The sequence below is a fragment of the Lissotriton vulgaris genome, chromosome 1_1, assembly GCF_964263255.1.
Source record: "Lissotriton vulgaris chromosome 1_1, aLisVul1.2, whole genome shotgun sequence".
NCBI lineage: Eukaryota > Metazoa > Chordata > Amphibia > Caudata > Salamandridae > Lissotriton > Lissotriton vulgaris.
In genome coordinates this window covers 1359239465-1359263638 of record NC_141685.1, presented here as the reverse complement: position 1 = coordinate 1359263638, position 24174 = coordinate 1359239465, and the positions used below count along the sequence as shown (strand labels likewise).

The 24174-nt window shown below is 45.7% G+C and overlaps 1 protein-coding gene across 2 annotated transcripts in view; it reads left to right on the top strand.

Annotated features, from left to right (window-relative positions):
* Positions 1-24174, top strand: part of LRP1 (LDL receptor related protein 1) — a 1437817-nt gene that overhangs the window by 705240 nt on the left and 708403 nt on the right. For both annotated transcript variants that reach the window (XM_086966724.1, XM_086966716.1), the window contains exons 48-50: positions 20097-20210; positions 21083-21232; positions 22096-22218. In XM_086966724.1, the coding sequence (XP_086822850.1) occupies positions 20097-20210; positions 21083-21232; positions 22096-22218 (387 nt within the window). The remainder of the gene's footprint in view (positions 1-20096; positions 20211-21082; positions 21233-22095; positions 22219-24174) is intronic.

Here is a 24174-nt window from a genome sequence, read left to right as displayed (position 1 = left end):
GTTTAGAGAGGTGGTCTAGTTGTAAAAGGGCTCTTCTGGTGTTTAGCAGAATGTACTTTTAAGTGGGGGAGGTGGGATACATCCATGGTAAGGAGGGTATATAAAGGCATGTCATTGATGATTGACCTTCCTATGTTCAACCAAACTGGGGTATAGTCTGTCTGCTTGATTAGCCAGTTGGCACCTTGTTTGCAAAGATATGCGGTCTGATAGTTCCTAAAGTTCGGAAGGCCTGGACCACCCTTCTCTTTTGGTAATTGGAGCTTTGTCATTGATATTCTGGGTTTCTTGCCTTGCCAAAGGAACGTATTAAAAAGTTTATATACTCTACTCAAGTCATTTGAGAGAGTCATTGGTAGCTTGCTAAATATATAGTTAACAAGAGGAGTCACCATAATTTTTAATGTCTCAGCCCTACCCCACCACGAAAGATATTTAGGAGACCACCCATCTAGCTGTGAAGAGATTTTCTTGTAGAGTGAGGTCTCGTTGGCTTAGAGGGTGGTGATCAAGTCTCTGGTGAAGTTTAGGTCCAAGTACTTAAAGTACTTGGTTTGCCACAGGAGACCTGAGTCGCCCATGATTTCTTTACCATAAAGGTGGTTTAGAAGTTTAACTTCAGTTTTATCTTCATTTAATTTGTACCCTGATGCTGCAGCAAAGTCTTCTATTGAAGACATGAGAGCAGGGATAGCAGTTTCGGCGTTCTCAGAGACCACTAGTACATAGTCAGCATATGCAGTAACCTTCACTGTGTAGTCATTGAAACGTATCCCTGAGATCTGGCTATTGTTCCTAAGATGGTAAAGGAAGGGTTCAATAGCAAGCAGGAATAGGGAGGGGGAAAGGAGGCAGCCTTGCCTTGTTCCTTGTTCTAATTTGAAGGAGGATGAGTGAGCCTCCTGCTCTTACTCTGGCCGAGGGCTTAAAATAGAGTGACATAACCATACATGAGAAGTTCTTACCCAGGTTGAATTTATCCAGCTTTGCTTCCAGGTAGGCCCAATCTACTTTGTCGAAGGCTTTTTCGGCAACTAGAGTGATGGCCACTGTTGGTGAATCAGTGAGTTTAGCTTTCTCGAGTACATGAGCTAGGATTCTGGTGTTGTCACTAGATAGTCTATTTTTTTAAAAGCCCACTTGTGAGGGGTGGATAAGTAGGGGTAAAAAAAATTTGAAGGCGCTTTGCAAGAATCATTGCGTACATTTTACAGTCTAAATTAATTAGGATTATCGGTTTATAATTTTTGGGGAGTGTTAGGTCATTTCCTTCTTTTGGGATTACTGCTATAATGGCTTCTGCTAGTGTTCCATTAACTTTGCCAGAGCTGCTGATTTCATGAAACAGGTTTAAAAATGGAAGTGTTAGTAGTGAGGCGAAGTATTTATAAAATTAGGCACTAAACCTATCAGGCCCCGGAGCCTTCCCAGTTTTGAGGGATTTAATTGAGCTCCGGACCTCTGAGGTAGTAATTGGGCTATTTATTTCTAGCTGCTTCTGATCTGTAAGTGAGGGAAGTTTACATTTGTTTAGGTAGTCCTGCACTTTTGTGCTGTCCAGCTCTTGATTTTGCTATACAGGGTACTGTAGAAGTCCTTAAAGATTTCTGCAATTTTATCCAGGTTAGAGTGAGCTAAGCCTTTATGATCTATTACGTTTTTATTCATGTTCTTCTGTATTTCAAATTTTAGGTATGCAGCTAGGCTCTTCCCAGCCTTGTTGGATTCACAGAGTTTTGTGCTTTTTTGTCTATTTATCCATATTCCTGCTCTGTCACTGAGAATTTTTATTATACTCTTATTTCTTTTTGACTATTTTCTTGATTCACATGCTGTGCATCATGCGCCATCTAGTGGTTGGGTCCAGAATTGTATTTTTTTTTGGGTGGACGTCAACATCCCACCATTTGGTGTCCTCCTGTGACGTCGTCAGGCTTCCTCCGGAAGCTCCCACCTTTTTTCGCCATCTTCAGATTCTTTTTATCTGCCGTTGGGTCTGGATTGATACTGAATGACCACTCGAGATTCGATCGATGAAAAATAAGAAAAAAAGACTGCAGGACTGCGGTACAACATTTCAACTTTCAGGACTTCAATCCAAACAACCTGAGTCCGACGAAATGTGAAAAATCCAACTCTTCGACGAATGGAGAATGCGCATGCAGGGGGCTCCCTGTGCACGGTAATGGACAAGACGCTGTTCAAGTTGCTGAAAAATTTCACCACAAGTAAGCTCAAAAGAATCTGCATCCGGTCTGCAACCATTTCCTACTGTTGGATCACCGAAGCAAGGACTGCAACACATGCTCCAACTTCACCTCAAACACGTTCAGGGTGAGAGAAAGACAGAAAAGAGCCAACAATACCATGCAAGACCAAGGACCACCATGATTGCTGCAAGACCTGGGCCACTCCACAGAGGAGGAGGACAACATCGCCGAAGGGCCAGAAGTCGACTAGGACAGCTACATTTCAGCCGTGGATGTCGAGAAGAAGACTTCGAAGGAGGTAAGAGTTGTCGACCTCTAAAAAAAAGTAGAAGTCTCGAAAAACGGACTCTAGACCCACAAATGGAGCCTCAGTATCTAAGCACTCGATGATCGCAGTTGCATTCAAAGACAAACACTCCGTCGGATCCTTGGTCAAGGACTCCGTGATGGCAAAGATCCAATTAGTCAAAAGACTGTCCGGAAAAAGACACCTCAGCGTCAAAAAAGGTGAGGTCAACAATCTTCGACAGCACGATTGGCGTAGACGAGCACAAAGAGGAAAGCCGAAGGTCTTGACACCGAAATACACGCGGCCGAGATGGAGAAGAAGAAAAGCCTGGAATCCCAAATGGCAAGTATTTTACAACGTAAAAAAGATTTTAACGAAAGCTTGAAACAATTCAAGATACCGCCGAAAAGTACAATAGAAGTGGGGAAGGTCGTTGAGGAATTAATGTCTCCGACAACACCCGAGCCACTAGACGAAGAAGAAGAAGAAGAAAGGAAAGACTAAGAACACACATATACAGGAACTGCGATCACAGAGACTCAAGACCTGCAATGGCAACATCTCGACACCGAATCACCTGATGAGGCTGTGGAAACGTATCCTTCGAGGCTATCACCACCAGATGACATTGGGATGTATAATCAGGTGATTAAAAAAGGCAGCTGAAACATATGGAGTGCATCTGGAGGAAGAAAAACCACAATCATGTTTTCTATTAGAGACTTTGATGCAAACACAATCAAGAAATCAATTCCTTCCAATGCTGCCAAGTGTATTGGATCAGGGAAAGGAGGCTCCAAAGAGCCTGCAACATGCAAAGCTATCACATCAAGAGCACAAAAGAAGTACAAGCATTCCTCTAAAGACCCTATATACATCAGAGAGTCTGTACTAGCTGACTCTATAATTACTTCCACAGCTAGAAAAAGAGCTAATGTACCAATCACAGTGGGTCCTCCTCCAGACAAGGTAAGCAAAAGAATGGACCTTGTCAGGCGAAAGGTAGAAAGAAGTGCAGCAAACCAATGGCGCATAGCTAATTCAAATGCATTACTAAACAGACCTGCTTATCAACATTGGGGAGAGGTAGGAGAACTGTTAAGGAACCTACCTGAGCAGTTCCAAAGAAGAGCTAGCCACTTGGTGGAAGAGGGTAAAAACATTGTTAACACATGTTTAAAGTCAGCCCTAGATGCTGCAGAGACATGAAGCAGACAAATGATGATTGGTATCACAGAAAGGAGGTACGCATGGCTGACAATATCCGGTTTCAAGCCAGAAGTGCAAAGCAATATCATAAACTCACCATTCAATGGCGAACAACTGTTTGGAACTGTGGTTGACGACAAACTCAACCAATTAAAAAAAGGACAACGAGCCAGCAAGGTCCATGGGTGCCCTACAATTCAGAGGCATGTGTAAGTGCACACCCCCAAGAAGACCAGCAGGTAGAGGTACCCACCAACCTACTACCTGACATCAAACTTACCAACAAACATACCAAGGGGCAGCAGCAAGAACAGCAACTGAATTGGCAGTATCAACAAGGAAGGTAATCCTTTTGAGGGCGTCCCCATGGCAGAGGCCAGCCACAAAGAGGCAGACCCCAAGCCACAACTAAGTGACTGCATTCAAAAACATGCACACTCACCAAGAACAACAGTGAGTGTTCCGGACTCCACTGGACAGACCACAGCTGCGTCCACTTCAGCTTCAGAAAAACCACGACTCCCCACCACCCGCAACAGGTCACCCGCAGAAGCTGGAACAAGATCACCACCGACCAGCTCACCACTTCACTGAGCCAGAACCCTCCCGCCAGCTCAACGGACCCCAACCAAGCAGCCAGCAACTTCACTCAGTGGATCTCCAACTGCACTGACGACCTCGCACCTCTGAAAAACCACCCCAGCAGGCCTGGCTGCAAGATAGCCTCTTGGTTCAACGACGACCTCAAGAACTCCAAGAAGAACTGCCGTACCCTCGAGAAAACCTGGCGAAAAAACCTGACTACAGACAACCTGACCGCCCTCAAGCACGCCATCCGCAAACACCACCAGCTGATCCGCACCACCAAGAAGACAGCATTCAAGGAACAGCTCGACAACAACGCACACAACAGCAAGGAACTCTTCAGCATCGTCAAAGAGCTCTCCAACCCCAGCGCCGGAAACAACGACATCACTCCCTCGCAAGACCTCTGCGACTCACTCGCCTCGTTCTTCCACAGCAAGATCGCCGACATACACAACAGCTTCGGGGCACAGACCACGCACCCAACCACCGAACCGACACCCCCCACGACCACCCTCCGCGACTGGACCCCGGTCAGCACCGAAGACACCATCCACACTGGATCTCCAACCGACCCATGCCCCCACCACATCTTCAACAGGGCTGACTCCGTCATCGCACCCCAACTCCGGGACATCATCAACTGCTCCTTCAGCACCGCCTCCTTCCCAGAGAGCTCGAAGCATGCCGAACTCCGCGCCCTCCTGAAGAAACAATCAGCGGACCCCGCCGACCTCAAGAACTACCGCCCCATCTGGCTCCTCCCCTTCCCTGCCAAAGTCATCGAGGAGACAGTCAACAGACAGCTTGCCGCCTTCCTCGAGACGAACGGATCCCTCGACCACTCGCAGTCCGGCTTCCGCGCCAACTGTAGGAGAGTAGGGTCTGCAATCCTATGATCACCCAGATTTTTTGCTTTTGTTTCACTGGTTTACGACTTTCTCTGGCTGTGGGCCTGCCAATCAGACCCACAGCCTGGCTGTTCTCTTTCTAAATTACAACATGTACCCTAGGTGCATTTACCAATTGGTACTGGGCCACCTTATCAGACCCTGTAACTCAGGGCATAGGTGTACCCAGGGCTGCCAGGGGCTGCAGCATGTATTATGCCACCCCTGTCTGGCCTCCTAAATTTGACACAACTGGCTGCATGACAGCTGGGGCAAAGTCGTGTAATCACCCCTTTGCTGTAGGTGTAGTATACCTATACCTAACCCTAAAATGGACACACAGATTCCTATCAGTCACTCCTATGGCAGGCCTTGACAATCCTGAAGGCAGAGTGCTTGGAATCGTGTGAGATGGTGCTCTGGCATGAGCTGAGCCTGTCTGCAGCTTGCGGAATCAAGTCCTAATAGCTGTTCCATGATATCGCATACCATATACTCTTAAGTGCATTATAATCCTCGCGGTTAAATGCTAACTTTGGTATTGCTTTATCAAAACATGTCGAGTAAGGTGTCATACGAATTGGAATACTAACCCCTCGCCAATTCTGGCGACGGGGTTAGCATTCCACCCTTCTAGAGGGACACGACATGTATGTAACTGTGAACCCCGGTTAAAGTTAAACGAAGCCTCAGCTCCACAAAATGGATGCTGCCACCACAGACACGAGTCTGACCCCCTGCAGCTGGGAGTCCTTCCAGCGAGGGGAGCCTGGACAAAGGGTTTCCTGTCAGGGGCGGTGCTAGCACCGTCCCAGACATGGTTTTGTGTATCCTGGGTAGGCAGGGCTTTTCAGGAAGGTGACTGCTGAGTGGCACCCCGGTGCTCACTACGCATAGGCCGGTCAGAACCAGTTCCAGGGGCACACCAGCCCCTGGCCTGGGGAAAGTCCGGCATGGCAGAGGGGTGTAACCACCCCCCTCCTAGTCCCACCCATAGGCAGGACCTAGTCACCGGGTCAGCCCCCTTTTTTAGTATAAAGATGGGAGCGGGCCCCCTGTTAAAATTAGATCATCTTTGGAATCAAGACACGACTTTCTTCGAAAGGACATCAAGAATTCTTCTTCAAGATTCTCCCTTGTGGCTAAGGAGTAGTCACCCTGCATCAAGCGGGCACCATCCTAAGAACACTGCGGTCTGCTGCAAGTCCTTCTTCACGAATCCGACGACCCAGCTCGACGAGACCCGGCTTCCCTGGCACCTCTGACCTCTACTCACCTCTACAGCAAAGCTGAGAACTGTGAGTGCGACGAGACCTCGAGGGACCGACGATCGCCAAGACTGCACGACTTCTTCGCAACAAGCCCACCGAGTCTTCCACTGGTGAGTGCTTTGGGGTCCGAGAAGCCCCAGCCCTGAGCAGCTCCAGCACCGAAGATCAGCCCTCCAGCATCTCCACGATCTGCGTGGGGCCCTTCTGCTTTTGCGTGCTCACTGCGCTGTGTGGCTACTAGCCGGCTGGCTTGTGGCCTTCTTCACGACGCTCGACGACATCACTGCTGCTGGTCTGGTTGCTCCAGACTGGCCCTTGCTTCCTTCTTCAAGAGAGGCACCCGGACCCTCCTGGTCCACTCCAGACGCCATTTTGAGTCCACCGCGTGGGCTTGAATTTGCCAAGGCTTTGGTTGCCCAATCCTGGGTCCAGCGACGCCGACAGCTTCATCCATCGTGGGACAGCTCGCTCCTCCATCCTGGTCGCCGACAACGCCTCCTGGTCCGTGAGAACTGCGAGCACAGCGTCACCCACTCACCTAGTCGAGGTGGCTACCATCCGGTGCCCTCCTGGTGCCCACTGACTACTGGCTAGTAGTCTCGAACTTGGTCCCCTCTGCTTTCAGGTGTCATCTTCCTTCGATCCAGGCTTGGATCCACCGAACTTTCTTCACTGGTCGCCTGCCAGCAACTTCTTTCTTCCAGGCTCCTGGTCCGTCTACGAGGATTCCCGACGTCTTTTGAGACATATGCAGCTGCAGCCCCTAGGCTAGGTAATTTCGGCATTTCGGTGCCCCAGCATAGCCTCACTATCCAAGGGTCAGAATCCACTTTCGTTTTCCTCCTACCAGGTCGGGTTCGCCCGAGAACACTAACTTTGTCATTACTAGCTACCATAGACTTTGTCCCGCATCACGCGTGAGAGTGCACACTCTGCACCCGAGTCCCCTGGGTCTCCTAGAAGTAATCTAACGATTCTATAGTCAAGTCCTAGCGATTCCAAAGGCTATTAGTACTGTACTTACCTGCTAGTAATTTCGCATTCCACTTTCAGAGTATATGGTTTTCCGTGCCCCTCGGGCATTTGTATATACTGTGCTAACTTAAGTATTTTCGTAAGAGTTTTGTTTTGTGCTTAGTACCCTGTCCTCATAAAGAGTACAGGGCTGTTGTGATTCTTAATAAATATCTTGTTTATTTTCATAACACTTGTGTGGTGTCCTTTCACTTGGTGTTCAAGGGGTATATGTGTGGTATAACAGCTGGCTTAACACGCCCTCTCGAGTCTTTAGCCTTAGACTGCTCGTATCCACGCTACTAGGATAGCTGGTCTATAAGGTTGACTTACAACCAAACATCAATAAGGGTTGCTGGACTGATACATAGTGTTCACTAGAATAGTGAGCACTGCATATCAGGCCACCTTCTCACACCAACCACAACACCGAGACCGCCCTCATCGCAGCCACCGACGACATCAGAGCCCTGCTCGACAACGGGGAAACAGCGGCCCTCATCCTCCTGGACCTCTCCGTCGCGTTCGATACGGTCTGCCACCGCACCCTAGTGCAGCGCCTCAGAAACATCGGAATCCAAGAGAAGGCACTGGAGTGGATCATCTCGTTCCTCACCGGAAGAACCCAGACAGTCTGCCTCCCCCGTACAGATCCAAGGCCACCGAAGTCATCTGCGGCGTACCACAAGGATCATCACTCAGCCCCACCCTCTTCAACGTCTACACGAGCCCCCTCGCAGCCATCGCACGCCAACACAACCTCAACATCAACATCATCTCCTACGCGGACGACACCCAGCTGATCCTCTCCCTGACCAAGGACCCAGCCAACGCCAGAACCAACCTACACGAAGGGATGAAAGAAGTAGACGAGTGGATGATGAACAGCCGCCTGAAACTGAACTCAGACAAGACGGAAGTCCTCATCCTTGGATCATCACCTTCTGCCTGGGACGACTCCTGGTGGCCCCCCGCCCTGGGCAGCGCACCCAAACCAACGGACCACGCATGCAACCTGGGCTTCATCCTGGACTCCTCCCTCTCGATGTCTAGACAAGTCAACGTCGTCTCATCGTCATGCTTCCAACATCCTGCGCATGCTCCGAAAGATCTTCCGATAGCTCCCCACCGAAACCAGGAAGACGGTCACACAGGCACTCGTCACCAGCCGACTGGACTACGGAAACACCCTCTACACCGGAACCACAGCCAAACTCCAGAAAAGACTCCAACGCATCCAGAACGCCTCTGCACTACTCATCTTGAACATCCCCCGACACAGCCACATCTCCGGACACCTGAGACCTCCACTGGTTCCCCGTCAGCAAGAGAATCACGTTCAGACTCCTCACCCACGCACACAAGGCCCTCCACGACCTGGGCCCCAGATACCTGAACAACCGCCTGACCTTCTACACGCCAGCTACGATCGACCAGCAACGCCCTCGCCGCCGTGCCACGCATTCGAAGATCCACCATGGGAGGAAGATCCTTTTCCTACCTGGCGGCCAAGACTTGGAACTCCCTCCCCATCCACCTCCGCCTGACCCAAGACCACCTCTCCTTCAGGAAGTAACTCAAGACCTGGCTATTCGAGCAGTAGCGGACCCCCCTCCCCAAGCGCCTTGAGACCCTCTGGGTGAGTAGCGCGCTATACAAATTCCTGATTGATTGATTGATTGACTGTGCCCACAATAACTCAACCTTTACAGAAACAACATCTTGTAAGTGTATAGTTCCTCCAGCATACAACACCAGTAGGAGGCAGACTACATTTTTTCCTTAAAAAATGGAAGGACATCACTTGGATTTTAAACATAATACAGTATGTTTACTGCATAGAGCTAACAAAACAACCTCCAAACAGGAGACCAAACAAGAAGACACATGAAAAAAGAGAATTATCTCAGCTACTCCAAGAGGTGTAGGAACTTCAAAGGAAGCTTGCAGTAGAGCATGAACCACACAAAGAAAAGAACATAGTGTTCGAGGCATATGGGCTGCAGATGGTACATTATGAATAGATCGCCATCTGGTGTTGGGCTCGGATGATTGCACTTTGTTTTTCTCTTGGAGAGTCTTTTGTATCTTGGTGACTCCTCCCTTGGTTGGTAGTGCGCATGGGCATCGGCTCCATCCTTAGATTGTTTTTTTCCGCCATCGGGTTCGGATGAGGATCGAGACGCTCCAGATCAACTTCAGAAGAAAGTGATTTATCCGCGCGTATTCCCTTTCCAATTCGACGGTATTGTTATCGAACGCGTTCATTTCCATTCCGACGCGTTGCAAATTCAAAATCGAAGAGAAAAACTTGGATCTACGTCGAAGAACAGGAGGCCTTTCTCGACGCAGTCAAGCCCGGAGTCCATGGAAAGGACTCCATTCAAAAAATGTCCAACGTGTGGTGCTAAGTTCCCACACAAGGACCTACACGAGGTGTGCAACCTCTGTCTATCGCCTGAACACGAATCCAGGGACTGCGAAGCCTGTGCAGCATTCTCCTCCAAGCTAACGATTAGAAATCGTCGAGCTCGAAGACACGAGGTTTCCAGAATGCAGGCGGAAGCGATCCCGGAGCTGTTCGTAGACGAGCAAATCGAGGAAGAAGAGGACCAGTCTGGGTCGGAAGGGGACCAGTCGGAGGTTGAAGAACTCATCGAGCAACAAACCGTGAGTGACGACGTCCCCTTACCGAAAAACCGACCCCGTGCGGTAACGACCCCGCCCTCGGGCCCGGTCAAACCGCTGAAAAAAGTTTCCGACGCCCCGCCCTCGGGCCCGGCAACGAAACCGAAACTGAAACCGAAACACTCGGACTCCCACCATGTCGGATCCGAGAAAAGGGCGACATCGACTTCGGCACCGAGGCTACATACAAAGGAGAGCTCGGTATCGAAACATTCCATGTCGAAACATAAATATGACTTATCGCCCAAGATACACTCGATACCCAGAAAGTCGGAATCGAGCAGACATTCGGTGTCGAAAACAACAAGATCTGACGATCGAAAACAAAAGCACCTCTCGGAACCAGGACCTTCGGTACCGATTCAGGAGCAACAGACAGATCCCAAACAAAAGATCTTGTTTATTGATCCACAAACTGGGAAAGTGGTCACGAAGAAGAGAGAGTGAACAGTCAGAAGATAAACCTCTTCCTTCAAAAAAGAGAACAATGGGGACGAATATAACTCCTCCTGCTTCTCCTCGTCCTAGAGTCACACCCTCTTCTCCTATTCCTCACAATAGGCCAAATATTCCTACACCTTCCACACCAAGACCAGCTACACCTCAGTCAGATGTAGACAGTGATCTAGGGGAGGGAGAACCTCAAGGGGATGACGAAACTATCCCAGATGAGGAGGACCCATGGGAAAATTATGATGTAGGGTCAGATGAGGACAACGACCCAGAGCTATATCCCTCAAAGCCTTCACCACCTGACGATAACACAGGTTTTGTGCAGCTCATTAATAGGGCAGCAAAATATCACAAACTAGATATGCATACAGAACCTCAAATAGAGGATTTCTTGTTAGAGACTCTACCTAATGCACAGAGAACATCAGGTACTCTTCCTATGTTGAAGGGTCTTCTTAGTCACACAGAGGAAATATTCGAAAACCCAGTGAGAGCCAGGGTGTTAAACCCAAGAATTGATAAAAAATACAAAGCGGCTCCAAAGGACCCAATATTTATTAGAGGGCATGTACCTCTAGACTCGCTGGTGGTCTCAAACGCTCGTAAAAGAGCAAACTCATTATCTACAGGAGAGGCTCCTCCACCAGATAAAGAGTCGAAGTTAATAGATGCATCAGGCAAAAGAGTAGCATCACAGGCAGCGAATAGCTGGCGTATAGCCAATACACAAGCACTACTCGCACGTTACGACATGGCTTATTATGATGAGTTAGAAAAACTTCTCACACATCTCCCAAAAGAACATCAGAAAAAGGCAGATCAATTAATACAGGAAGGTAAAATAATAACCAATACTTCCATTAAGTGTGCATTAGACGCAGCAGACACTGCAGCAAGATCTATTAACACCAGTGTCATGCTAAGAAGGCATGCATGGCTTAGAATCTCAGGATTCAAACAAGAAGTACAAACAGCCCTACTGAACAAACCATTTGATCAGAAGACATTGTTTGGTTCAAGCACAGACGAGACATTAGAAAAAATGAAGAAAGATACGGAAACGGCTAAGTCAATGGGAGCATTGCAACAGCCAACACACAGAGGTTCCTTTCGTAGATCCACCTATAGAGGGGGCTCAAAGAACACAGGAACGAATCAGCAATCCACATCTTTCACACCAACATCACCCAGAGGTAATTCAAGAGGCAGTTACAGAGGTAACAACAATAAGGGTAGAGGCCGCGGAAATAATAACAACCGCAACGCCTCAACACCAAAACAGTGACTTCATAGAGCTCCCCCCAGACCACATAACACCGGTCGGGGGACGTCTATCACAGTTCCTACCTGTCTGGGAAAACATCACGTCAGACAAGTGGGTGAGACAAATTATCCAACATGGTTATTGCCTAGAACTCACAGCTACCCCACCAAACATCCCCCCCAAACAGCGTTCAATGAGTCAAGATCATCTGACATTGTTAAGAGAAGAAGTTCTAGCACTTCTACAAAAGCATGCAGTAGAGAAGGTACCAAAAGATCAACAAGGAACAGGAGTATACTCTCTATACTTCCTGATCCCCAAAAAGGACGGGTCCCTAAGACCAATATTAGACCTCAGACCTCTCAATGCTTACATAAATTCGGAGCATTTCCACATGGTCACGCTCCAACAAGTACTCCCTTTACTGAAGAAAGGGGACTTTCTTTCTACACTGGATCTAAAAGACGCTTACTTTCATATCCCAATTCACAAAGCCCACAGGAAATACCTAAGGTTTGTGTTAGAAGGACGACACTATCAGTTCAAAGTCCTTCCGTTCGGTGTCACAACAGCACCAAGAGTTTTCACAAAATGTCTAGCTGTGGTGGCAGCACACCTAAGAAGACAACAAATACATGTCTTCCCATACTTGGACGATTGGCTAATAAAGGCCAAGTCAAAGGAAGAATGTCTTCACAACACACAGAAGACAATTCAATTGCTGCACCACCTAGGGTTCACGGTGAACTACAAAAAATCACACCTGCAACCAAACCAGATTCAGCAATACCTGGGGGCTACAGTAGACACAGAAAAGGCAATAACATACCCCAACCCAATCAGAGTACAGACAATGGTCGGGTTAATACAAAGATTTCAACCACAACACTCACTACCAGCACGAGTGTTTATGCAACTATTAGGCATGATGTCCTCCTGCATACTGCTAATACCACATGCCAGACTACAAATGCGCCCACTACAAGAGTGTCTAGCGACACAGTGGAATCGGGCTCAAGGTCAGATTACAGATCTGGTGTTGGTAAACGACCGGACGTATCGCTCTCTGAAGTGGTGGAACACAGAAAACATTTCCAAGGGACGGTCGTTCCTAGAGCCAATTCCACAAGTGATAATAACAGCGGACGCATCGCTCTCCGGATGGGGAGCGCACATGGACAGATACACAGTGCAGGGGAAGTGGAGTGTGCAGCAAAAGAAACTGCACATCAACTACCTAGAACTATTAGCAATATTTCTAGCACTAAAAGCTTTCCAAATGCAAATAACAGGCAAAGCAGTCCTGATCAGAACAGACAACATGACTGCAATGTATTATATTCAAAAACAGGGGGGGGACACACTCTCTTCAACTGTCCAGACTAGCACAGGACATATGGAGATGGGCCATTCCTCAAAAGATCTACCTGTTAGCGGAACACCTACCAGGAGTTCAAAATCAAATAGCAGACATCCTAAGCAGACAGTCAGAACAAGTACACGAATGGGAGCTGCACGACCAAATACTACAGCCATTCTTCCAAAAATGGGGGCAACCAGAGATAGATCTGTTTGCCAATCATCAGAACGCAAAATGCAAAGAATTCGCATCCAGGTACCCACATGAACGGTCCCAGGGCAATGCACTGTGGATAAATTGGTCCAACAAATTTGCTTACGCGTTCCCTCCTCTACCACTAATTCCATTACTGGTTCGGAAACTGCAGCAACACTCAATGACAATGATACTAGTGGCACCCACGTGGGCAAGACAGCCGTGGTTCACCACGCTGCTACAACTCTCACAAGTACCACATCAAAAGCTAAGGTTATTACCCATGCATCTTACACAGAACCATGGAGAAATAATGCACCCAGATCCCAAACAACTGAACCTAGCGATCTGGCTCCTGAGGTCATAGAGTTTGGGTATTTAGATTTACCACCAGAATGCATGGAAATCATTAAACAAGCAAGACGTCCTACCACCAGAGCATGCTATGCAGCAAAATGGAAGAGGTTTGCTATACACTGTAACAGTAAGCACATCAACCCTCTGGACGCATCCACTAAACAAATCATTTGCTATTTATTACACTTACAGCAATGTAACCTAGCATATACCTCTATCAGAGTTCATCTAGCAGCCATAGCGGCATACCTACAAAACAGGCAACATCTGTCACTGTTTAAAGTACCAGCAATTAAAGCTTTCATGGAAGGACTCAAAAGAGTCATTCCACCAAGAAGACCACCTTCCCCAGTCTGGAATCTCAACATAGTGCTTACCAGACTAATGGGGCCACCCTTTGAACCTATGCATAGGTGTGAAATACAATTCCTCACATGGAAGGTGGCTTTCCTCATAGCTATCACGTCACTTAGAAGAGTAAGTGAACTGCAGGCTTTTACGATTCAAGAACCATTTATGCAGCTACACCAAAATAAAGTGGTTCTTAGAACAAACCCAAAATTCTTACCGAAGGTTATTTCAGCATTCCACATCAATCAGGCAGTGGAATTACCGGTTTTCTTTCCAAAACCACAAACAGTAGCTGAAAGAGCCCTACACACATTGGATGTTAAAAGGGCCATATTGTACTATATAGAAAGAACACAAACTTTCAGAAAGACAAAACAGCTATTTGTTGCGTTTTCTCCTACACATAAAGGCAATCCCATCTCCAAAGCGGGCATTGCCAGATGGATTGTAAAATGCATTCAAATATGCTACTTAAAGGCAAAGAGAACATTAACTGTTCCTCCTAGAGCTCACTCTACACGTAAACTAGGAGCATCTATGGCATTTCTGGGAAACATTCCACTAGATGACATATGCAAAGCGGCTACCTGGGTTACACCGCACACCTTCACAAAACACTATTGTGTAGATGTAAACACAACACAACAAGCTAGAGTGGGACAAGCAGTATTAAAAACATTGTTTCAGACAGTTGCAACAGACACGGGCGACCACCGCTAGGGAGAGAACTGCTGTATAGTCTATTCATAATGTACCATCTGCAGCCCATATGCCTCGAACGGAATATGCTACTTACCAGTATGCATCTGTTCTTGGCATAGAGGGCTGCAGAGTGGTACATGCCCTCCCAGCCTCCCCGGAAACCTGTGTCTGTTCCAACATTATCTTATTTAGATACACTTACATGGGCACTCTTATCTGTATTCTACTATACTACTCCATCTAACCCTACTATGGCAAAACAATCTAAGGATGGAGCCGATGCCCATGCGCACTACCAACCAAGGGAGGAGTCACCAAGATACAAAAGACTCTCCAAGTGAAAAACAAAGTGCAATCATCCGAGCCCAACACCAGATGGCGATCTATTCATAATGTACCACTCTGCAGCCCTCTATGCCAAGACCAGATGCATACTGGTAAGTAGCATATTCCTTATTCCACGTACTTCGTAATTCCAAAGGTAAACAGAACATTATGCCCAATATTAGACATGAGATTTCTAAACTAATGTATAAAAACACAAAGATTCAAGATGACTACACTGCAAGAGGTACCTCAATTGCAAAAATGGAGATAACATGGCAACCATAGACTTAAAGAATGCATACTTACACAACCCTATGAACAGAAGACACAAGAATCTATTAAGATTTGTGGTCAACAAAACACACTACCTATTCAAAGTACTCGCATTCGGACTAAAATCAGCACCAAGAGTGTTCAGAAAATGCCTATCAACAGTAGCCGCTCATCTAAGTAGGCAGAGAATTCATGTTTACCCGTTCTTAGATGACTGATTAGTAAGAGCAAACTCATACAGTCTCTGAAACAGCATATACAACAGGTGATAGAGACACTAGTTCAACTTGGTTTTTCAATACATTAGGAAAAATCCTCAACAGGGCCAGAACTCATAAAAGTGTTCTTAGGCGCAGAAATAAACACAGTGTTAAGTTAGGCGTTCCCGAAGAAAAAGAGGAGATTAGCCTTATTGAAGGAGACTCCTCTATACCAGAAGGGGCAACCTCTTGACAGTGAGAACAGTGGGGAAACTACTGGGAATGATGGCTTCATGCATTCATTTAATTCCCAACATTCGATTACACAAGACCATTTCAAGATTGGCTCCAAACACAATGGTTACAGGCAACAGGGAGTTGGGAGGATCTAGTGGTTGTCACAGACAGTTCATCAGGAAATGGCATGGTGGAACAAAGTAATCACAGCACAGGGCAGACTTTTCATACAACCAACTCCGACAGTGACCTTAACAGATGCTTCCCAATAGGATAGTAGGGGGGCACACATGAACAACCTCAAAGTGAGGGGATTGTGGACACAGCAGGATGCAGTGAAGCACATCACTATCTTGGAGTTATAAACACATTCTTGACCTTGAAAGCCTTTTTAGAAAGAGCTCTACAGAAAGAAGGTGTTGATACAAACAGACAACACAACCACCATGTTTTACATAAACAAGCAAGGAGGAACTTGGTCTGTAGCACTCTCAACGCTAGCTCAAGAACTTTGGAGATGGGCAATTCCAAAGAACATAGACATAATAGCAATACACCTACCAGGAACGGACAATGTAGAAGAAGACAAATGTCATCATCCCACAAGTGGGAACTGAATCGATCAGAACTCAAATAGATTTTCTGGAAATGGGGAACACCGCAAATAGACATATTTGCAACACCCCACAGTGCAAAATGCCAAAACTTCACATCCAGACAATCTTGCAATCAGTCCCTAGGGAATGCGCTATGGATAGACTGGTCAGTGATATTTGCTTACACTTTTCCCCCAATACCACTGCTGAACAGGGTGATCAGCAAATGCAAAATCAGCTGAGTGACCATGATTCTCCTTGGACCACAGTGGTTCAGGCAAACTTGGTTCTCAGAGATAATGGAGATGTCTCAAAGAACAATGCACAAATTACCAAGAAAGCAAGACTTACTAACAGTTCAAAATGGAAAAGTACTTCACCCAGACCCAGCAGCATGGCTCCTGAGGACTTAAAATTTGTGCATCTCAAACTACCGGAAAGCACAATAACTGTTCCAAGAGAAGCTAGGAAACCAACAACAAGGAAATATTAACAGCGAAATGGAAGAGTTGTACACAGTGGTGCCTTAAACATCTTTCAAATGAGAGAACAGTGCTAAAATACTTGACATATTTACTAGACAGTAAACTATGCCATACATCATAAAAAGTTCACTTCGCATCAGTTGTAGCATATACAAGAGGTGAAACTGAAACATGTTTTCACTTCTCATGTGGTCAAAAGGTTCCTAGAAGGAGCAAAAAGAATTGCACCTACAATGGAATCTGAATATAGTTCTTACACAAAAGATGAAAGCATCATCGAACCTCCACACAAAGCAACGCCACAAATACTCACACTAAAGACTGCCTTTTTAGTGGCAATGACATCTCTGCATAGAGTTGGTGAACTACAGGCGCTTACACTACAGGAACCCTACTTCCAGATACATAATAACAGGATTGTCATGAGAACAGATCCACAATTCATACCAAAGGTGGTATCAAGATTTCACATTAACTAAAGTATCTAAATACCAAGTTTCTTTCAAAACCCTAAGACCAAAGCAAGAAAAGCTTTGCACACGCTGACGCAAGAAGGGCGGTCATGTATTACAATGAAAAATATAAGGAGTACAGAAAAACAAAACAGTTCTTTGTATCCATTGCTAATAGCATTTTGGGAACACCTGTAACCAAAAACACCATTGCAAGATGGATAGCGCAAGCCATACAGTTATGCCACAAGCATAACAGGGTGCACCTCAGGCACAATCAACAAGAAAGAAAGGAGCTACGATCTAGCAAATACTCCAGTTCAAGACATTTGTATGACTGCAACATGGTCTTCAGTGCGTGCACACATTCACAAGACATTATTGTGTGGACATTCAAATGAATAAAGAAGCACAAGTAGTACAAAAGGTTTTGCAACATCTATTCACAAACCAAAGCTCATCTACCACCCAACCACCACAAGACTAGCAAACCGCTACAAAGTCTACGCACAGCATGTGAAACCAGAAAAGATTCACGCTGCAAAAGGAATAGTTTCTTACCTGTCGGTGTAGCTTTGCAGCTTGAAGAATTTTCTGGATTCAGTAGCGCACCCACCCTCCTCCGCCAGGAAAGATGAGCGAAGAAAATAAGAATCAGAAGATGGTGACCAAAGGTGGGAGCTTCCGTAGGAAGCCAGTGGACGTCACAAGACGACACCAAATGGGGGTATGTCGACGCCCAACTAACAAAACAAAAATACAATAATTCCGGACCCAACCTCTAGATGGCAAAATAATGCAAAGCATGTGAATCCAGAAAATTATTCAAGCTGTAAAACAACACTGATGGGTAAGAAACTATTTGTTACACCCTCCACCGGAACAGGCTTTTGTTCTGGGCCTCCAGAGAGCAGAGGCTCTCACTCTAGGGTTTCAGAATTGTGTCTTGGGTTTCAGACTGACCGAAACTATTCGTGGAGCACACTAGAGGCTATTAGAGTTTCAGGGGGCACTTCTAAGGTGCTCTCTGGGTGCATATATTGGTAAATTCATCACTGGAATCAGTGTGGGTTTATCAGTATGAGATATTTGGTATCAATCATCCCTATTTTCAGTGAAGCATTACTGTAGCTGGGGAACTAGTTTTCACCAGTGTCCGGCAAATGTTTTAAAATGGCTCTACTGTCTATTTGCACTGGCGGTATTTGGACTGACCAGTACAGGGGCATATCTGCTCATGCAGGTATGCCCTCACATGTAATATTCAGCACCCTGCCTTAGAGCTGTCGGGCATGCTGTAAGGGAGACTTAAAAAAATCACATGCAGTGTTAGGGGAAATGGCACACAGGGAAGTGTCAGTAAATGAACTGTTTTGGGCACAACCAATATTCAATGGAATAATGAATAATTAAACAATAGCTTACTAAGTTGACTGTGTTTGAATGTATATGAGCGTGCTGGTCAGGGATGAGGTTGCCTCCCTCATAGACTAAATAGTTAATGGAACAAGTGTACATATGTTGTGTTTTCACTTTTGTCTGCACCAAGACACGCAGCCTGCAATGGAAGTCTTGCATGCACTTAGTGAGGGGTTCCTTAGGGTGACACAATTCATGCTGCTGCCCTTGGGGACCCAATTTAGTACTTTAGGCCCTAGGTACCAAGGATATCATTTACTAGGGACTTACAGAGGGTGCTGAAGGTTTTGCCAAGTGGGTGAAACAATTGAAATCTTTTAGGGATAGAATTGTGGTACTGGGGACTGGGTTAGCAGGCACAAAGTAAAAATCTGTCAAAGTTGTATCAAATACCAGGCAGAAAGTGTGTAGGGGAGTACTGCAACAATAATCCAGTTCCCTACATATGTGCAAGGTAGACTTGAATTATTTTATTGTTTCTTATGTCAGGCAAAATGTGAAAAGGTGTCTAGAGCACCACAACAGATGGCATGTTCACAATTGGTTAGCGTTCTGAGTCAACAATCTTAACATGGATGTAGTGCTTCATTGCTCAGAGGTGCAGGCTTATAAAAAAAAATAAAAAGAAGCCAGGCATTTAAATAAGATTACTAGTGGGTCTTAGAAGAAGATAAAAGTAACTCTTTGCACATAAGTAGCGTTTTTTTCCTTGGTGTTATGTGGTTGGGATGGCAGGCAGGATTCACTGTCATGTGGTAAGGTGAAATTCAATAAGAACACTGCATTATGCCTGGCTGTGGGTTTGGGTAGTTAGTAGGCTTGTTAAATCTGGCATCAATTTTCCATTCTAAAGCCAGAAAAAAGAGTATCGATCGAGTGTCTTTTTGCTAGTTCTGCCTTCTTTCACAATTTTGTGTTTGTTTCACCAGTTTTGCCATTTTCCTGAATCAGTCAAAGCATAGTATTTTTGTATTTTTATATCAAAATGTCTTACCTTCTCGATGGACTTGAAAAGAATGGTAGTAGCAGCCCAAGCTCGGGCAATTGTCTTTTTTGAGGCTGCCATTCCAGCTGTCATAAGCTGAAAAGTCCAACAATGCTACTGTCGGAGGTAAAGGGGCTTGATTAAGCATAACTAGTACAAGATCTAGGAACGTCTAAATGGTGTCATTATACAAAAGTAAAAGGACAAGAAAGAAAGGTTTACCCACAATCGTAACCGAAATCCAGGGTTGACATATTGTTTAATCCTGCAGTTTTCCCTTGCAGAGACCACTTGCAGCTTTGAGGAGTTCCGCTGCAGAGACGGGAGCTGCATCTCAAACACCAGCCGCTGTAATCAGTTTATCGATTGCGATGACGCCTCAGATGAGATGAACTGCAGTGAGTATGGGCTGACCTGACTGAGGCATTGTGTGTAAAGAGGATTGTTGCACCTTGTGCGATGTCAGACATGCTGTCATCACTGTACTCATTTTCTGTGGTCAAACCAGCTGCAAGAGATGTGCCCACTAAGTACATCACTTTAGCTGCAGGCCACAGAGCGGGGGCAATAGGGAGTAAAACTGGATAATTGGGTATTGAATGCTCAACCCTTGCATTCAGCAGATAAATGTGTGTTTCATTTATGAAGAGAAGAAATGCACAATCCCTGGAAGTCCAATGTGATACTTCCAAAGGGGCAACATTTGTGCCCCTGCTGCTGCACAGCGGTAATGTGGAAACTTTTCTCACATAAACCATATTTCTTCCAATAATCAATCTTAATCCATAGTGAACCAACATGGTAATCCAAGTAATCCCAGTTTATCAAGTCACTCCGGAGACAGCCAGATGGTGCTAGAATGGCTGTCTCCGGAGTGACTTGATAAACTGGGATTACTTGGATTACCATGTTGGTTCACTATGGATTAAGATTGATTATTGGAAGAAATATGGTTTATGCTGAGAAAAGTTTCCGCATTGCCGCTGTGCAGCAGCAGGGGCACAAATGTTGCCCCTTTGGAAGGATCACATTGAATTTCTGTGACAAGGGACGGTCACGGCGCTGTTATGCACGCATTTATCCATATACACAGTTAAAATTTGATCATCAGAGAAGGGAAGGTGTGCACTTACTAAATATAACTCTCTCCTTGGGAGTGGACATCTGCCTTTACCCTCAAATATTGGAGCCCAATGTGCCTGCATTGCCTCACAACACCTTTGCAAGGCGCCCAGAATTGTAATAAAATGTTCTTTACTGTCTCCTCCAGGTGTCACTGACTGCTCTAGCTACTTCAAGCTCGGGGTGAAGGGAGTAACCTTCCAAAAGTGCGAGCTAACCTCTCTGTGCTATGCCCCAGCCTGGATCTGTGACGGCTCAAACGACTGTGGTGACTACTCTGATGAGAGGAATTGTCCAGGTAAGACTGCTGGGTTAGTTTGTCAGCAACTTCAAGTTCACTGGATAGAATTCAGTCTTCCATATTTCCACAACTGATTAAATGAATATTGTAGATTTGTGTAATAGTAACACCTCTTCTTGGGTATCCCGGTGGCTTCTAAGTGCAATACAAAGTGATTTTGTGATTTGTAGTACAGAAAGGGTTAAGTCCCTAATACAGTTTAAAAAGTCAAAATTCAATTTGATATTTGGATTTTTATATCATAATTTACTCATTTAGCTAATGAAATGAATGAACACTTTGATAAATGGGAGATCGAATGAGATGCCCCTTCAGAGACTGAACTGAACTGCACAATGTGCAACTAGAAAATCTGGTCTCAGATCCCAGCTTCCTCACTTTCGAAATTTATTTATTTCAAGATATTCTGTGTACAAAATGTCTCCTACATGGTTTAGTGAGCAATTACGTTACTTCACATATAGAAACAACATTGGTCATATATTATATTTTGGATTTTTAAACCTGATGTGCCCCAAACTAAACAGAGGCAACGTACCTCAAACACAAAGATTGGGGCTACTAATCCCTGGTTTACGCTGTAGATCCCCGGGTCTGGTGAGCATGACTGGGTGTTACAAAGTTGTTGTAACTAATGTATCCTCAAATGCCTTTGAGTGCTATTGACTTCACTGTGGTGGTAAAAATGTTTGCCTTTTTCTTTCTTGGATATTTTTTTTTCTTGGTGGCACTACCCATGCACAAATGCTACATCTGATGGTAACAAAATCTGTTGCCCCAGTACACCATATTCCACCGTAACACACAGCGCTCTAATATCTGCCTTTCTCCCCTGCTCTTGTCCTTCCTTGATCTTTTAGGTTTCCGTAAACCAAGGTGCCCTGTGAACTATTTTGCCTGTCCTAACGGTAGATGTATTCCCATGAGCTGGACCTGTGACAAGGAGGACGACTGCGAGAATGGCGCTGATGAGACACACTGTGGTAAGTGCCTGTCTTTATTCAGTGCAGCGCAAGGGAATCCTTGTGTCCTGAGTGCTTGCTTATCTGAGGATGGGCATTCATGTGTGTGGTCAGATAGTTCATTATGTGTTCTGGTATGTCACTCCACAAACATTGACAGATTCCTGTACTATGCGTGTTCTCTTACATACTGTCATACTTCGGAGGGTATAATCGCAGACCAGTCCATATACAGCGAGCATCTACTTTACTCTTGCACATTGTTTAACTACTTGAGTAGAGAAGGTTCTCCACTATAGCAGCTTTAACATAAGCCCCTCTTAGTGAATCATCTCACTGGCCATATGATTTTCATTTTAGACTTCAGTTAACTATGTTGAGATTATCTGGCTGCATCGTGTCATGCAAATTAGTAATGTCTTGTATCGTCTTGCATTTCAAAAATCACATGCTGGTGGTCCCTTGTTGATTATCCGTGTAATTTTATCCGCTATGACCTTCCGACTATACAATGTGGCATTGCTGAGCATTTTTTGATTTGCCTTAATGACAATTTGCAGATGGAAAGTCTAGCAACAGTCTGTGCCTGCAGTAGAATACTATTCAGAAAAGGGGGTGGTGATGGACAGAGTATCTGAATTAAGCAGAACACTCCTACCCAGTCAACAGATCAGGGCTTGATCCATCACCGTTTTTTAGCTCACTGCACCATCCCAGCTCAGAACCTGGCTACATGCAAATTAGTCTGTCCCTGGCCCAGTGCATCATGGGAACAGGGCAGACCAAACTACCAAGCCAATTCTTTTACTGGAAAGGAAACAAGCTTCCGGGGACCGGCTTTTGGCATTACAGCCGTCTTCGGCCCGCTTGCTTGAATCCTGATGGTGCAGTGAGCAAGGGACTCATGTCTGAGCATACCCTTCCACGCTTATGGTGGACAAAACGATTCAGAAAAGGGGGTGGTGATGGACAGAGTATCTGAATTAAGCAGAACACTCCTACCCAGTCAAGAGATCAGGGCTTGATCCATCACCGTTTTTTAGCTCACTGCACCATCCCAGCTCAGAACCTGGCTATATGCAAATTAATTTGTCCCTGGCCCAGTGCATCATGGGAACAGGGCAGACCAAACTACCAAGCCAATTCTTATACTGGAAAGGAAACAAGCTTCCGGCGGAGGTGCAGTGAGCTGAAAAACGGTGATGGATCAAGCCCTGATCTGTTGACTGGGTACGAGTGTTCTGTTTAATTCAGATACTCTGTCCATCACCACCCCCTTTTCTGAATTGCAGTAGAATACTGGCAGATCTAACTCAGTCCTTCCATCTTTTTTAAAGCGCCTGTTGGAAAACGAGGCAGCATCTGTGAGGCCTGCACAAATAACATGACTACATTTGTCCTTCCTTGGGAATTGTAGCTCCTGACTCTGAGGGTAGCGTTGCAGAGCAGTCTGAGGCTTACTCAAGGGAGGTGGTGTGGGCTAGTAATCGCCATTTTCAGGTGCGCAAAAATAACTCAATAATTGATTGTCCAGTCTGTACTGTGCTTTATAAAAGTAAGAGTACATTTATTAAACACCCACACTACTCAATACTATGCACCAATTTACAAATATACATAGGCTGCTGGAATTACCTTGTGAAATTGCATAACATCGGGTCTAGTACCACCCCTCCCATGTATGAACATTATCTTACCCCCAGTGCAGTTAGTTGAACATAGTCTGGTGCGAGGGCCCTGCGCACTAGCACCATCCCAGTGGCTCCAACCCCCCCGTATCTCAACAAGCATTTAAATTAAGCAACACTGTCTTGGTGACACACAACTCTGACTTTGCATTTCCTACTGACCATGAAGTATGCACCTCTACATCTTAAGGGCTAGCAGTCTGGGTTCTTCACCTGAGCGCAGCAGCAAGAATATATGTTTAGGCACCACTTTAGAGTGATAGTACTCAACATTTGGTTATCATTAAAA